The following is an 18,489-nucleotide window of genomic DNA, read 5'->3' on the forward strand; positions in this document are numbered from 1 at the left end:
TGATGTTTTGCCGCCACATTTATAACAAGTTTTTTTATTTGTGTGTGCAATTTTGATGTTGTTATTGTTTTTGTTGTTGTTCACATACATTTGTAGGAGCAGTGGGGAAATTAACCCTAAAAGGATCTTCGGGAAGAACTAGAGTCAAGACTTTAGATTGATCTATATTAAAAACTATACACTGATCTATAGTCAAAACTGTAGACTGATCCTTAGCTAAAACTATAGACTGATCTATAGTCAAAACAATAGACTGATCTATAGTTAAGATTAGAGAATAATCTATAGTCAAGATTATAGACTGACCTATAGACAAGACTATGGACTGATCTTTAGCCAAGACTACAGAATAATCTATAGCCAAGACTATAGACAGATCTATAGTCAAGACTATAGACAGATCTATAGTCAAGACTATAGACAAGACGATATACTGATCTCTAGCAAGACTATAGACTGATCTATAGTCAAGACTATAGACTGATCTATAGTCAAGACTATATGCTGATTTATAATCAAGATTATAGACTGATCTATAGTCAAGACTATAGACTGATCTATAGTCAAGACTATATGCTGATTTATAATCAAGATTATAGACTGATCTATAGTCAAAACAATAGACTGATCTATAGTCAAGACTAGAGAATGATCTGTAGTCAAGAATATAAACTGACCAATAGTCAAGAGTATAGACTGATCTATAGTCAAGACTATAGACTTATCCAAAATCAAGACTATAGAATGATCTATAGTCAAGACTATTGACTGAAATATAGTCAAGACTATGGACTGATCTATAGTCAAGACTATATACTGATCTCTAGCAAGGCTATAGACTGATCAATAGTCAAGACTACAGACTGATCTATAGTAAAGACTATAGACTGATCTATAGTCAAGACTATATGCTGATCTATAATCAAGACTATAGACTGATCTATATCCAAACCATTGGCTGATCTATAGTCAAGACTAGAGAATGATCTATAGTCAAGAATATAAACTGTCCAATAGTCAAGACTATAGACTGATCTATAGTCAAGACTATAGACTGATCAATAGTCAAGACTACAGACTGATCTATAGTCAAGACTATAGACTGAACTATAGTCAAGACTATAGACTGATCTATAGTCAAGACTATAGACTGATCTATAGTCAAGACTATAGACTGATCTATACTCAAGACTATAGATTGATCTATAGTCAAGACTATAGACTGATCTATAGTCAAGACTATAGACTGATCTATAGTCAAGACTATAGATTGATCTATAGTCAAGACTATAGACTGATCTATAGTCAAGACTATAGACTGATCTATAGTCAAGACTATAGACTGATCTATAGTCAAGACTATAGACTGATCTATAGTCAAGACTATAGACTGATCTATAGTCAAGACTATAGATTGATCTATAGTCAAGACTATAGACTGATCTATAGTCAAGACTATAGACTGATCTATAGTCAAGACTATAGACTGATCTATAGTCAAGACTATCGACTGATTATAGTCAAGACTATCGACTGATTATAGTCAAGACTATAAACTGATCTATAGTCAAGACTATAGACTGATCTATAGTCAAGACTATAGACTGATCTATAGTCAAGACTATAGACTGATCTATAGTCAAGACTATAGACTGATCTATAGTCAGGACTATATACTGATATACAGTCAAGACTATAGACTGATCTATATTCAAGACTACAGACTGATCTATAGTCAAGACTATAGATTGATCTATAGTCAAGACTATAGACTGATCTATAGTCAAGACTATCGACTGATTATAGTCAAGACTATAGACTGATCTATAGTTAAGACTATAAACTGATCTATAGTCAAGACTATAGACTGATTTATAGTCAAGACTATATACTGACATACAGTCAAGACTATAGACTGATCTATACTCAAGACTGTACATAGACTGATCTATATTCAAGACTACAGACTGATCTATAGTCAAGACTATAGATTGATCTATAGTCAGGACTATAGACTGATCAATAGTCAAGACTATAGATTGATCTATAGTCAAGACTATAGATTGGTCTATAGTCAATACTCTAGATTGATCTATAGTTAAAACTATAGACTGATCTGTAGTCAAGACTATAGACTGATTTATAGTCAATATTATAGACTGATCTATATTTAATACTATTGACTGATGTATAGTCTGATTTGCAGTCTAGAGTCATTTAGTTTCTTTGCTCCTCAAAGAGTTAAATTTTACACAAAATTTTTAAAATATTTTATCTTTAAATACATATTTTTCTCAAATATTTGCAATTGTGATTAGAATTTAATTTTAAACAAAAAATCTATTAGATAATAAGTTTGAATAATTCAAATAAAAATACATATAACAATTTTTTTATTATTATTAATGAAAAAATAATCATAAATTTTGATGTATACATCCGACTGACTGTTTTAAACCAACGTATGAACAAACAGTCAGTCAAAATGCCAGGCAGTCGAGTCATATACTACTTCTAACCAACTAACCAAGCATATATCCAACCATTCATTCATCCATCCATCTATACAACAATCTAACTGACTAAACTTACATGTTGTTGTTTTTTTTTTCTTCTTTATACTAAAGTAAACTGACAGATCGTTTGTTTTCAAACGCTCAAAAATAAAAATATATTTAGAAAAAAACAAATCTAGCTGGAGGGCATATAACTATTACGAAAGTGTTTGCTGGTGATTTTTGTTCCAAGTTTTCTTTAAAAAATAATATTATTAGTATTGCATGTTGTTTATGTCAGGCGAAGAGTCATGCATGCATGCAGGTCTCACTTCTATTACTACTTTTTTTTTTTTGAGCAGGCGGCCTGTTGAAGCTTCATTAGAAGCCAAACAAAAAAAAATATATAGAAAAATAGTTGCTGCTGCGTTAACTGGCAGTCAAGCAAATAGTCAAACATTAAATCAGCTCCACTCTCTATAACACACCGTAGTTTATTTTTATTATATTTCATTAGCAAGCGAGCTTTTTTTTTCTTCATTCGATTTTCTATTTGAAAATCTAAGTAAAAAACTAGAATTAAAAATTCAACTTTTTATGTTTTTGTACGGCTGTTAAGACGTTAATGTGACATGCAATTGCAAAATGATGTTTTGAGTTTTTTTTAGTTGCCAGCATATGAAAAGAGCTTTTGCTTTTCAGTATTTGACTTACATATAAACAACAAAAACTACGGGTGTGACATTGGCAAACATTTTGCAAAAATTACTTAAAATTTATGTATACAACGTATGTATGTTTGTTACTAGTGTATGTAGGTTTTTTTATGTTTTTAGATTTTTAAAAAATTTTTATTAAAAAAAAAATTGTGAAAAATCAAGTTTGATTTTCTTGCTGGTGTTGTTGTTGTTGTTTGTTTGGCAACTTCAAAATTACACTCAAAGACAAATGTCAATTTTAATCACAGATTAGAAATAAACAACTTTGTTCTCATAATTATGCATGTTGTTGTGTTATAGATTATATTGGAAAAAAAACTAGGGCTTGTTTTAATAAGATTGCAATACAGTGCAGTATGTTAAAAGGGGAAGGTCTCCTTAATAGCAAATGAGCTTAGAACTATTAATAGAGAAAAAATTTTTAGAGCTTTCTTTTATAGAATTTAAAACTAACATTTGTTTAAAATTCCAGAAAGGAAACCCACTAGTCAAATACTAAAGAAAGCTAACTAAAAGCTTTTTGTGTTAAACTAGCAAAAAGTGTTTTAAGCGTATTCTTATGAAATTATAATTCAAAATATAAAAATTGTTTAAATACTTTTATTTATTAAGCTAACAAAAAAGCGTTTCCTAATAAAGCTTTAAAAAAGCTTTTTTTCAAGTTTTTCCCAATAAATCTTCAAAAAAGCTTTTTCCTATAAAACTTTAAACAAGGATTTTGATTTTCTTTATAAAGCTTAAAAAGGCTTTGCTTATAAAGCTTTCGAAATCGCTTTCTCTTAATGATTTAAAAAAGCTTTTTTCTCCCAAAGCTTTTCTTTTTGAAGCTTTAGAATGCTTTTCTCATAAAGCATTAAAAAAGCTTTTAATCTCAAAGCTTTAAAGAAGTTTTACCTTATAAAGCTTTAAAAAGCTTTTTAAAAACTTTTCTTCATACAGCTTCAAAAAGTTTTTCTCTCGTAAAACTTAAACACAGCTTTTCCTTATAAAGCTTTAAATATGCCTGAATTGAACTTTAAGTTTTCCCTCACAATGCTTTTACTTTCAAAGCTTAAAGCTTAAAATATACTTGAATTGAACTTTAAGTTTTTCCTCACATTGTTTTTACTTTCAAAGTTTTAAAAAGTTTTTTCACATAGCTTTTCTTCATAAAGCCTTAAAAAAGCTTTTTATTTTAAAGCTTTAAAGAAGTTTTTCTTCATAAAGTTTTCCTCATTAAGCTTTAAAACGCCTTTAAAAATCGTTTCTCCAAACATACTTAAAAAGCTTTTTCTCATAAAACAAAAAAAAGCTTTTCCTTATAAAGCTTTAAACAAGATTGAATTGAACTTTAAAAATTACTTAAAAAAGCTTATCCTTATAGCTTTAAAAAAGCTTTTCCCCGTAAAGCTTTAAAAAATCATTTCCTATAAAGCTTAAAAAAGCATTTATTCATAAAGTTTTAAATATACTTGCATTTAATTTTTAAAAAAGCTAAAAAAGCATTTTCTATTAAAACTATTTTAAAAAAGTTTTTCCTTATAAAGCTTAAAACTGATTTAAAAAAGCTTTTCCTCATAAATATTTATAAAGCATTAGAATAAATAAAGCTTTTCTTCATAAAGTATTTAAAACGCTCAAATTGAACTTTTAAAAAAGGCTTTTCTTAAAAAGCTTAAAAGTTGTTTCACTTAAGGCTTTAAAAAAGCTTTTTGTATTAAAACTATTTTAAAAAAGTTTTCCTCATCATGCAACTGTTTTTTTTTTAAATATTTTCCTCATAAAGCTTTAGAACAATTTTTCTTCAGACTTTAAAAAATCTTGTTTTTAGAATGTTTGAAGCTTTTTAAACTTTTAATTTAGATATTACAAAACCTTTATAAACTTTTCTAAACACAAATAATAGCTTTAAAAGATTTCTTAAGTTAAAAGCTTTTTTATTTTTTATTTTTTTTTTTAACTTTTAGTTAAAAGTTTATAAAGCTTTATATAAATCGAACGAATTTTATAAGTTTTAGGCTAAAGCCCATACAATCAGACAAACGCTTTCAGCCAGTTTAGCTTTCAAAGGTCAGAGATCGCAGTTTATTACTAATAACAAAATGAAGCTTTTTCTAAAGCATTAAAACACCATTTAAAGCTTTTCATAAAAATCTTACAAACTAATTAAAGCTTTCAAAGTTCAAAGATTACATGTCTCTACTAATAACAAAATTAAGCTTTTTTCTAAAGGATTTTCCACAAATAATATAAACCGAACATAGTGACTAAAGCTTTTATCCTGTTAAGCTTTCAAATTTTAGATGTCGCTGTTTATTTGCGAATAACAAAACAAGGTTTTTGTAAAAGGTTTAAACCATCCACTGCTTCTTAAGCTTAAAGTTTATACAACATTTTACTAACAACAAAATAGAGCTTTTATGCTCTAACCTCTATTAATTTAAAATCTTGAAACTATTTGTCCATTCCATACAAAAAAAACCCTTGTTAAACTTAAAAAACAATTAATAAATTTCTGTTGTAAATTTTCTTGTAAACATGCCACTGTTTAATGTCTAGTTTTAACCTAAACACACACATTTTTTTCTGTTTAAACTTTTTAGCTTTTTTTTTTGCTGTTTCACTTCAAATCACCCATTTTGATATATTTATTGATAGTGGGCGTGTGTATCCTAATTGAATTAGTACTCGTCTATATAGTGAGTGTATTTTCAGTTCAGTTTGTTTGCTCTGTGGTCTGTGGCAACACATGCAAGTTTTCTGACTGTGTGTGTTTTTTTTTTTTGTACCTACAACAAGCCCTCCATATGCTACCCATACCACCACTAGGCAGTAAGAAAAATTATATATTGAAATGAAGAAAAAAATAAGTTCATTGTAAATTCTGTTTAAAGTTTTTAAACTTGAAAGAATTAAAACCAAAAACTTGTTTATTGCTTTGCTTCGTTTTTTTTATACTCTTCGAGAATCGAGTGGGTGGGTGTTGTTTTTTTCTGTTGTTGTTGTTGTTTATGTAGAATTTTAAGTTCTTTTGAGTTAGTTTTTTTGTGAGTGTATGTTTTTAAAAGTTGTAATAGAATTTTTTGTTTTATACAAAATCGTTTAAGATTTAAAGAAAAATATGTTTAGGGAGAGCTTCCTAATAAAATTATCTATTAATTGAGGGCTCTTAAAGATCTGTGAATGCAAGGAGCTGCATTTATTTACGTCCGTCCTTCCATGACAAAATTTGCGAAATACCATGTATTTGGTTTACTTCTATAACTCGCGGAAAAAGTGTTTTTGTTTAGTGGACTTAGTGAGTTTTTGGCTTGAATTAATTGCTTAATTTTTCTCAGTGTTATTGTTGTTTTAAAATTTTGACCATTTTTTTTTTTTCGTTTACAATAAACACCTTTTTTACCATGAAGTTTTTTTTGTATATTTTTTGGGTTTTTTAAACAACAAAAAGTTCTATTTACATTTGCATGTTTAAATTAACGCCTTAGGAGTTGACGGCTCAGAGAGAAGCGAAAAAACAACAACAACAACAAAACTGCAACGACGATATTGCAACTTTATAGACTTAACTAACATGAATACGAAAAAACCCGCACATTTTCAACATTTATTTATATATTGGAAACAAATACAACAACTTGTATAAATTACAAAAAATTGCAACAAAAAAAAAAGCTGGCAGCTGTCAATCCATCTACAACAAACAAGACAACAAAAAACTAAAATTTACGTTCTTTTTGGCAAAGAGACACAACTGAAATAAAAAACATTGAGAAAAATTTTTGTCGAAAAACATTCCATGCAATAGATTATACCCTAAATTTAAAGCTTTTGGAATAATTTCAAAGCTTTTAAAACAAATTTAAAAAACTTTTTTAACGCCAAATAAATATGATTCAGAAAAACAGCAAAAATATATTAAAAAGCAGCAGCAAACTGAAAACGTTTTAAATCCGTTAAAAGCTTTTAAATAAAGTTTTAAAGCTTTTTCCCAATAATTTCTCAAAATATTAGAAAAATGTCACAAAAGCTTATTGCAAATCTGTATTTGAATAAAACTATATTATAAAGTTCATTTAAAAGCTTTAATAAATAAAATAATTAATGTTAAAACTCACATTAGAAGCTTTTCGAATCATTTAAAAGTTTTTGAATTAAGTTTCAAGGTTTTTGAATGACGACATCTCTAAAGCTTTACAAATTCCTTAAAAACCCAAAAAGAATCGATAACAATTTTTGTAAAGCTTTAATTATGTGAAAGTTTTCTAAATAAAGACTTCTCTTAAAAGCTTTAATTATCTAAAAGCTTTATGCAAAGTTTTTGAAAAAGCTTTCCTTACCAATATATTCAAACACTTAAAGAGCTTCTGAGTAAAAACGCGAATAAATAAAACTTTTAAAACTCTTTAACAATTCATGTAAAGCTTTAACTATCTGAAAGCTTTATGACTCCATTAAAAGCTTAACAAAAAATCGTATCAAAACTAAGAACAATTTATGTGAACAAAACTAACTACTTTAGAAATTGTTACCATTTGTAAGCTTTGTGCTTTCTTTAAAAGCTTTGAAACTAAAGTTTTAAAAACTTTCTTTAGTAATTTTAGCATTCAAAACAACTAATAACACAAAGTGTTGATAAATTCGAGGGGGAAACAATTACAAAGCTTTACTACTAATTTTAAAAGCTTTTAGAAGCAAAAGCTTTAAGACTTTTTTGTTTGAAATTTCTCTCAATAATATTAGAATTTAAAAAAAATAATAGAAAGTGTTGAAGAATTTGCATAAGAAACAATTTGAAAGATTTACTATACATGTTAAAAGCTTTTAGACAAACATTTTAAAATATCTAGATTTTGTTTTTAAATTTCATTCAGTAATTTTATTATTTAAAACATCTTATAACAGCAAGTGTTGATGAGTTGGAAGAGGTAAACATTTGAAAGCTTCTTTAAAGCTTTTAATCTCAAATTTTTAAATTTGTACGTTAGAAGTTGTACTAAAAGAATCACAAAGATTTGAAGGATTGATAAAGATTTAAACAACTTTTTATCTGCATATAAATTTCAAAGAACGGTTAAGTTCAAAGGGAAAAACATATGAATGCTTTAGATTTTGTCCCGAAAGCTTTAAACACTAATTGTGGAATTGATCATCGATCTTTATTAAGAAGTTGATCCTCGATCTTTAAAAGAAAAGATGAGTTTGAAGTCATTGTGAGAGCTTTATTGCCAGGAAAGCTTGCTGATTTTGAAAAGCTCTTTGTGCGCAGTTTTTTCTCTGTGTGTGTATTTATGTTTTTTCTTTTTTCAATAAAAAAACTATTGCAAAAATCGTAACAAACCACAATATTTTTTATATGGTAACAAGACTAGACAACATTGTGGCCAAAAAGGAAAGAGTTGAATTGCATGAAGGTAGACAATACATTCACAGAACCCCTTAACTGACATGCAAACTTAAAGCAAAAAAATTTTTTTTTTTTTTTTTTTTTTTTTTTTTGTTACATACATTTTAAGGCAAACGAGCAAACAGTGTGACACGCCCCCAACGTTTTCAGTTAAACTTTATTAGACAAGACACAATTTAATAAAACTTATACAAGAAAATGTTTAAGAAATATTTAGTTAAGAAATCAATAAAACAAAAGTTGAGAGGAAAACAAGCAGAAAGAAAATACTTTTGGTAAATAAGTCATAAAACTGCTAAAGAATTGAAAAATAAGGAAGGAAGGAATATTAATAAATTTTATATGACTCTTCAACTGCCCCCTATATGATAAAAAATATGAATATAAAAGTGTTAATTAAACAAATGAACTTAAATGAACTAAAGCTAACCCCTTTTTTTGAAGGGGGGAGAAAAATTAATTTATGTTTTATTTTAAGGGTGTAACTGTTAGTTAATATTTAAAACCGTTATCACAATCTTTGAAAACTTAAACCAACATCATCATGATTGACTTTATCAACAAACTGGAATATCAACCTCATCTTTTGGTGGTTTCCTTTTCTTTTTCCTTAAAATTTATTAAGGTTAATGTTGCTTTTTAACAAAAAAAAAAAACTAACAAAACTGCAAGTGCTTTCAAAAATAATTTCCTTCAACACTTTGCTTTGGTCAAGAAAAGGGTCACTCACTGACAGTTGGTCTGGTCTGTTAGCTGGTCAACCAACCAGCCAGTTTGTCTTGTTTTACAATCGATTTTTAGTGCAGTTTCAGTTTACTTAAGGGCCAGTAATTAAAACCGCCTTCTTGTTTTACAGACCTAAAATAACACCACCAACAACAACAACAACAGCAGCAGCAACAAAAACAAATACTCTAAAACAAAAGCGGAAGTTGTTTATTGATTGTTTAAGTAAAATATTTTTAGGCTGGACAAAAGAAAAACAATAAATTAAACTGTTTCCCAAAAAAAAAAAAATTAGTTGCCTTAACAAATTTTTGGTTAGAGCAACTAAAGAATTTGGTTGGGACAACTAAATTTTTGGTTTTATATAAAATTTGCTTAAAACCTATAAAATAGTCTTAATAGTTTTGTTGTATATACAAATATTATGTTGCTACAACCAAAAAAATCTAAAGCTAATGTAAGCTTTAAAGCTTTTTAGGTGAAACCAGTTAAATTAAATAAAGAATTTGATTGAGGGAACTAAATACTTCATTTTATATTGAAATTAATTGGTAGCAATTAGTGTGTCTAAACAAAAGTTGTGTTCCTGCTAACAAAAAAAACCTTATAACGAAAGCTTTAAAGCTTTTCTAGCCAAAGTTATAGCTTTCCATATTCCTTTAAATCCTGTTAGTAAAATCGTCTTAATAGTTTTATTGTGTAAACAAATATTATGTTGCTTTAACCAAAAAAAAAGCTAATGCTAATAAAAGCTTTAAAGCTTTTCCTGTGAAATTTGTTAAATATAATAAAAATCTTGATTAGGTCAACTAAATATTTCATTTTATATGCAAATTAATAACAAGGTCGTAAAAATTTAGTTGTCTAAAGCAAAATTATGTTATTGCAACCATAAAACTCATAATAAAGCAAGCTTTAAAGCTTTTCTAGCCAAAGTTGAAGCTTTTTAAATTCCTTCAATTCCTATTAGTCAGCCTTAACGGTAATTGTTAAAAACAACTGAATCGTTAGTCCAGTAAAATAATTTTTTAAAAATTTCCTAATACATATTCTTTAATCTTCAGGGAAATGGTGTAATTTTATGTAAATATTTTATATTTAACTAAACTTTTGATCTGAAACAAAACAATGTTAAGGGCATGTTAATAATGTTTAATGTTTCAGTTAAAACAAAACATTATTTTTGTTGTTATTGTTGTTATTTTGTTTACCTTAATATTAGTCCTTGACTACAGTTTATGGCCTTTACAAAAAAAAAGGAAATTTTGTTAAGGAACTTCTGTCACCCATACCATTAAGTATATAAGGGTGTGTTTGGAAATATTTGTCCAATGTTTAAATGAACCTAAACTGTTGTACAGATTTAATTTATTGATATAAACCGAAAAAAAACAACAAATCATAAAATAAATATTTTTAACACCAAAGCGTGGCACCTTTGTGCGGAAAATTTAGAAACAAAGTACTTTAAGAATGTTAATAAAATTGAAGTAAATTAAGGCAAATGTATTAAATGTAACTTTTATTTTGAAATTTGTTTCTATTTCACCAAATTTCTTAATAGTTATCACTCATTTACACCATTTTACACAAGTTTTACATTATTTACACCTAAAAAATTAGTAGGAATGTCGAAATCTCAAGGTTAAAAGAGGTAAAATCAACTCTGAAAGCTCAAAGAATTCAAATACAACAATTTTTTCAACAAAAATTAAAGTTCAATTAATGTTTTACAATTGTTTACCTAAAGTTTACATGAGGTAAAATAGCATAATACAAAAACTAGGCTTTATAACATATTACTTTATGTAAATTTTAAGTAAATTATATAATTTTTTTAAAATTTGACTTAATTACCCAAAAATATACATTGTTTACATGATGTAATTAAAACCAGCTAAAGTTTACACAAGGTAAAATGCAAGAAAATATGAAATCGTCAAAAATATCAAGAAAATTTCATAAAATGGATAAAAATTTTAATTGTTTACATTAGGTAAGGTAAGGTAAACAATGTAAGTAAAGTAAAATAAAGATAAATTATGTAAAATAATAAGAAAATTGCAAATTTTTATATAATATAGCAAATATCTCAGAAATTGCTTTAAATTACACAAATTTACATTGTTTACATGATGTAAACTAAAAATAACTAAAGTTTACTTGAGGTAAAATATTAAAAAATAAGATTTTAAAAGAGATAATTGAACTTTTTTAGAAAAATTCACAAATCATGTAAAATTTTCATTGTTGACATCCATGTAAAGTTATGGTAAACAATGTAATTAATGTAAAAAATTAAGAAATTACCAAATGTTTAGATAACATATCAAATTGTATGAAAATTTCTACAAATTACACCAAATTTACATTGTTTACCTAGTGTAATTGACAAAATGTAAAGTTTACATTATGTAAAAAATTGTCCAAATTTTTTTCTTTTAATAAAATCTTTAAAATTTATAATAAATTTTATGAAAATGGAAAATTTTTAATTGTTTACATCCGTGTAAAATAAAGGTAAACAATGTAATTAATGTAAAAAATTAAGAAAATTCCAAATATTTAGATAACATATCAAAAAGTATGAAAATTTCTACAAATTACACCAAATTTACATTGTTTACCTAGTGTAATTGACAAAATGTAAAGTTTACTTTATGTAAAAAATTGTCCAAATCCATTTCACTCATAAAAAACTTTAAAATTTATAATAAATTTAATGAAAAGGGAAAATTTTAAATTTTTTACATCTATGTAAAATAAAGGTAAACAATGTAATTAATGTAAAAAATTAAGAAAATTCCAAATATTTAGATAACATACTAAAATATATTAATATTTCTACAAATTACACAAAATTTACATTGTTTACCTTGGTGTAATTAATGAAATGTAAAGTTGACATTATGTAAAAAATTGTGAAAATACATTTCTTTCCTCAAAATTATACAAAATTTTAATAAATTTTGCAAAAATAAACAAAAATTTCAATTGTTTACATCCAGGTAAAATAAAGGTAAACAATGTAAACTTTAACATAAACTCTACTTTTCAAGAATTTTTCTTTAATTTTATTAAAATCTTGAAGGTTTCATAACAAATTTGCAAAAAAATGCTAAAAATTTTGATTTTTTACCTCCATGTAAAATAAAGGTAAACAATGTAAAATTTAACAAAAATTCTACTTTTCAAGTAAATTTTAAAATTTTAAGAATTTTTCTAAGGATAACTAAATAAAAAGAGACATTATTTACTGAGGTAAACCTAAAAATGTTAAGTTTACATTAGGTAAACAATGTAAAATTTAACAAAAATTTAAATTATTCTACAAATATTTGGATTTTATAAATATAACCTTTAATTACCCCAAAATTTACATTGTTTACTTGGTAAAGTAAAGTTTACCTTATGTAAAATGTAGAAAATTACATTTGTTTTAACAAAACCATTTAAATTTCTTAAAAATTTTGTAAAAAATAGAGGTAAACAATGTTAAATCTAACATAAAACCAAATTTTCTTGCCAGTTTTTAAAATTTATTAAAATTTTATTTAATGGCCCAAAAGTAGACATTGTTTACATGGCGTAATTGTAGAATGTAAAATTTACATGATGTAAATAACTAAAATTTTAAAAATTCTTTCATTAGCATTAATGTATTTATTGAATTTTTGAAAAAGTTAGATATTTTCAATTGTTTACATTAGGTAAATAATGTGTAAACAATGTAATAAGTATGTAAAGAATAGGTAAACAATGTAAAAAATTGGAATTTAAAATGAAATTTACAATTTTTATAAGAGTTTTAATAATTTAAGAATATTTAAGTTTGTTACACAAAAATTTACATTGTTTACCTAATGTAAATTACCAAATGTAAAATTTACATAGTGTAAAATTTTAAAAAAAATATTTTTTTTAATAAAAATAGTTTTAAAGAACATATGAAGCAAATAAAATTTTTATATATTTTATACCATGTAAAGTACAGGTAAACAATGTAATAATTTCCATTAAATAAGAATTTTTCAATAAATTCCTAAAGTTTAAGAAGATTTTGTTTTGCCGAGTCCAAAAATGTACCTTATTTACATCAAGTAATTTGACACATACAAAGTTTACACTAAGTAAACTAATATAAAAGAAATTATTCTCTTAAAATGTTTCATAATTTATATAAATATGTTTCATAATTTATATAAATATTCATAAAATAACAAACATTTTATATGGTTTACCTCATGTAAACAATGTCAAAAATTTGTGTAAACAATTTAAAATGTATTTATTTAAAATATATTCCACATATTTAGAAAGTTTACTTAGTTTACGTGATGTAAAAATTGATTTGAAAATATAATTTTCTTAAAAAAAAATTATTTAAAATATTTCAAAATTCCTTTTTAATGAAATTTATTCCCTATTTTATACATAAATATGTATATAAAGTAATTAAATAAAAAAACAAGTATAATTTGAAAAAAAAAATATTTGACATTGTTCCCTTTTCTCTAAAGCTTTAGAAAGGTGTAAAAATTGAACTCTATAAACCAGCTGCTGTTGGTTGCTACTTGTACATTTAATCAATAATAAATAATTTATTAAATCATTTCAAATAATATTTAGTATAGAAAATTTTTAATTGTTAAAAGCTCTAATTATTAACTATGGTTTAATACTAACCTGGGTTTGTGTTAAGCCCAGACTCGCTGCTAATTCAGCACGTTCTGGCAAGGCCAAGTATTGTGTACGCTGGAAACGACGATTTAATTGTTGCAATTGCAGTGAACTATAGATGGTACGTGGTTTACGCATTTTCTTGCCTTTACCATTCACTCGTAATCCCGAGTCCTCACATTTATCCGATATGGAAAAATCTGTAAAATCATTGGTTGAAAAAGAGAAAGAAAAGGAGGAAAAAAATAAAAAGAACAAAAATAACAAATGGTTTAAATTTGAACAAAATTTTAAGTTAATTATAGAAAATATTTGTCTAGGAGTATTTTTTAATATTTTATTCAAAATGTCTAAATAATTACAAGTCTAAGTTTTATCTTTAATTTTTATTTTCATTTTTTTTTTTCTTAAATATATACCGGCTCTTTTTTTCTTGTTATTTTACCCTTAATAAAACTTTTTTTGCTGCTTTTGTATAAATTTATCAAAACTATAATTAAGTTTTGAGAAAGACACAGACAAAAAAAACGACCACATTTTTATTATTTATGACTATTTTTTTTTTCACTTGGTCAGCTTGACATTCAATGTTTTATGTGTTGCATTTTCAAACACATACATATACACAGAGATATACATAAATTAATTTAAAAATGAAAGCATCCAACTTTACAGGTTGGTTAGACTGTAAAAGCTTTAATTTTGAAATGAAAACATCAGACGTTAAAACTACAAATGTTAAGAATTACTTAATCGATGTGTAATTTGTATAAATGAAAGCTTTTCTTAAGCTTAAAGCTTAATTCTAGTTCAAAGCTTTTTTAAGCTAGAACATTTTTTAAGCTTAAAAGATAGATGGATAGTTTTTATAAATGAAAGCTTTTTTAAGCTTAAAGCTTAATTCTAGTTCAAAGCTTTAATAAGCTAGAACATTTTTTAAGCTTAAAAGATAGATGGATAACTTTTATAAATGAAAGCTTTTTTAAGCTTAAATGTTAATAATAGTTCAAAGCTTTTATAAGCTTGAAACATTTTTAAGCTTAAAAGGTAGATGGATAGTTTTTATAAATGAAAGCTTTTTTAAGCATAAATGTTAATCATAGTTCAAAGCTTTTATGAACTTGAAACATTTTTAAGCTTAAAAGATAGATGGATAGTTTTTATAAATAAAAGCTTTTTTAAGCTTAAATGTTAACAATAGTTCAAAGCTTTTATAAGCTTGAAACATTTTTAAGCTTAAAAGATAGATGGATAGTTTTTATAAATGAAAGCTTTTTAAGCTTAAAACTTAAATCTAGTTCAATGCTTTTTTAAGCTTGAAAGTTTTTTAAGCTTAACGAATTTATTTAAGCTTAAAGCTTTATTTTAGCTTAAAGCTTTATTTATGCTTAAAGCTTTATTTAAGCTTAAAGCTTTATTTTAGCTTAAAGCTTTATTTATGCTTAAAGCTTTATTTAAGCTTAAAGCTTTATTTTAGCTGAAAGCTTTATTTAAGCTTTTTTAATCTCTTTTAGAGCTTTATTGGAGCTTTTAAGCTTTTTCAACTTATATAAGTTTTGTTTAGTTTAAAGCTTTATTTATGTTTGAAGTGTTTTTAAGATAAAAGCTTTTTTACAGCTCAAAAGCATTATTTTGCTTTAACCTAAAAGCTTTATTTAAGTTAAAAGCTTAAAAGCTTTATTTTAGCTGAAAGCTTTATTTAAGCTTTTTTATCTCTTTTAGAGCTTTATTGGAACTTTTAAGCTTTTTATGTTTTTTTTAAGTTTTACAGCTTAAAAGCACTTTTTTTAATTTAACCTAAAATTATTAATTTAACCTAAAAGCTTTATTTAACTTAAAAGCTTTATTTTTAATCTAAAAGCTTTATATAAACTTAAATGTTTATTTAAGCTCAATGTTTTATTTAACTCAAAGCATTTTGAAGCAAAAGCTTTAACTACGCTTAAAAATTAAAAGCTTTATTCAAGCTTAAAGCCTTATTTAACTCAAGACATTTTTAAGCAGAACGTTTTTTAAGATCAAAGCTTTATTTAACTTTAAATCATTATTTAGCTTAAAAGTTTTCAACTTTAAGAAGCTTTTAATTAGCTAAAAGTTCGAATTAAACTTAATGTTTTACTTCAGCTTAAAGCTTGCATAGCTTTAAATATACGTAAAAAAAGCTTTAATAAACTGGCTTTTGAATAAAACTTTTAATTTCATCATAAAACTTAAAGCTTTCTTAAAAATGTATTTTTCATACAAACTTAAAGAAATAAACGAAGAAGCTTACATCTTTATTTAAGTTAAAACCATTTTTAAAGGCAAAAGCTTTATTTAAGCTTAAAAGCTTTCACCTATAAAAGGCATCAATTTAGCATTACATTCGAATTATGCTTAAAGTGATCTTTCGGCTTAAAGCTAGAATATATTAAAAGCTTTAGCTATGCTTCAACCACTAAAAGCTTTAAACTTTAATAAGCTGCGTTTTAAATTAAACATCGAAATTTACCCTAAAGCTTTGAACTTTTTTTCAAAAATTTAATTTTCATACAAACAAAGCTTCAACTTTAATAAGCAGAGTTTAAAATAAAATAGAAATGAAAATAAAAACTTTCAAAAAAATAAAAAGCTTTAAACTTTAATATACTGACTTTTGAGTGAAACTTTTAATTTCATCATAAAGCTTAAAGCTTTCTTCAAAATGTCTTTTTCATGCAAACTTAAAAAAATCAAAAGAAGAAGCTTAAAGCTTTATTCGAGCAAAAAGCATTTCTATAGGCAAAAGCTTTATTTAAGCTTAAAAGCTTTCACCTATAAAAGCCATCAATTTAGCTTAACATTCGAATTGTGCTTAAAGTGGGCTTTCGGCTTATAGCTTGAATATATTAAAAGCTTTAGTTATGCTTCAACCACCAAAAGCTTTAAACTTTAATAAGCTGCGTTTTAAATTAAACATCGAAATTTACCATAAAGCTTTGAACTTTTTTTCAAAAATTTAATTTTCGTACAAACAAAGCTTCAACTTTAAAATAACACAGAAATTAAAATAAAAACTTTCAAAAGCTTTAATGCTTCCTTTCGCCTTAATAACATTTTACCAAAACCTTAAAACTTTCATTAAAATTTCCTATTCATACGAAATCAATGAAAACAAAAGCTTTCACCCTTTAACGTATTACCTTTCAGCTTAATTACCAACTTTACCTAAAAAATGAACTTTAATTTAGAACATAAACATTGCTATTTAAAGCTTTAACTACAAAACAACTGATAAAATAAAATCTATATTGAAAATGAAAACATTTGTCTACTATTACACTTACATAACCAATCCTTATATCATACATTTTTTTACACCAAATATGTATGATTATATATTCAAAGGCATGCATATGTATAAAACTGTCTGTATATATACTCGATTCACTATACATTTCTATGATCCTCTTATATAGAGAAGGCAAAGCAGTAGTTAGTATACAAAAACAACAAAAAGAACTAAAAGAATGGTGGCAATTAATTACAACGCCAAATGAAAACTTAATTACAGCAATTACAATTACCTACCAGACACTCAATTCACATACAGACAAATATACATACATACAGACATACATATGTATGTATACATACGTTTGTATACACATGTGTTTACATATGTCGATTACAATTTAAATGTATGTATTTAATGTAAATTATAAATGATATTGAAAAATATAGAGTAAATAACTAGATTTATCTAAAGTTTATAAAAATTATTGTGATTTTTTGTTTGTTTTTGGTCAAAGTTTAAATTTAAATTTTAAATCAAATAAATATGGCATTTAAAAGCTTTTCTTATATCAAACATTAAAACAAAAATGAAAAGCTTGAATGAAAATCTTATTTTCAATTTAATATCAAATTTCTAAAAGCTTAACTCTTTAAATATCGTTCCCTTGACTTTCTAACTTTTACAAAAAGCTCTTTTTTTTGAGAATTTTTTTTTATTTCATAATTTGTTTGAAATACATACCCGTTATATCTCTAGTATATTTTGACCAGTCATTCTTTGTATATTGCGCTAATTGTAGTCTAAATTCTGTTGGGCTGTAGTTAGAAACTTTTCGGTTGTTATATGGAGATTCATCTAGAAATTGTAAAGGGTTTTGTGTTTGAATATTGTTTGTTTTTTTGAATTGTTTGTGGTTAAAAGCAAATTGCATGCAGCAATAAAAGAAATTTAAGAGATTACAAAAAAAGGAAAATTTTAAATAAATATATTTAGAAAAATTCAACTTGAAAGCTACAACCCAACATTAAAGCGTAATAGAATTTAAATGCGTTAAAAGCTTAGCTTTTAAATGATTAAAAAATAGGAACTAGTTTAAAACTAATAGACTAACTGTTAAAAACCTAATGAAATATATGAAAAGCTTTTAATTGGCTTAAGCTTTAAAGAAACTTAAAGCTTTAGTTAAGCTAAAAGCTCCAATATTTTAATTAAGCTAAACACGTTTGT

The 18,489-nt window shown here is 25.4% G+C and overlaps 1 protein-coding gene across 1 annotated transcript in view; it reads right to left on the bottom strand.

The window, feature by feature from the left end:
- The window catches only part of LOC119609566 (homeotic protein distal-less), a 62,949-nt gene extending 44,837 nt beyond the window's left edge, over positions 1–18,112 (bottom strand). The window contains exons 1-2 of the mRNA XM_037964410.1: positions 18,004–18,112; positions 14,013–14,206 (exon numbers count right to left, since the gene is read on the bottom strand). Of these exons, the coding sequence (XP_037820338.1) occupies positions 14,013–14,144 (132 nt within the window). The 5' untranslated portion in view covers positions 14,145–14,206; positions 18,004–18,112. The remainder of the gene's footprint in view (positions 1–14,012; positions 14,207–18,003) is intronic.
- Positions 18,113–18,489: the final 377 nt, after the last annotated feature.

This window comes from Lucilia sericata, unplaced genomic scaffold, assembly GCF_015586225.1.
Source record: "Lucilia sericata isolate MDLA Ls3-8-SP2 unplaced genomic scaffold, ASM1558622v1 Contig001006F_arrow, whole genome shotgun sequence".
NCBI classification, from domain to species: domain Eukaryota; kingdom Metazoa; phylum Arthropoda; class Insecta; order Diptera; family Calliphoridae; genus Lucilia; species Lucilia sericata.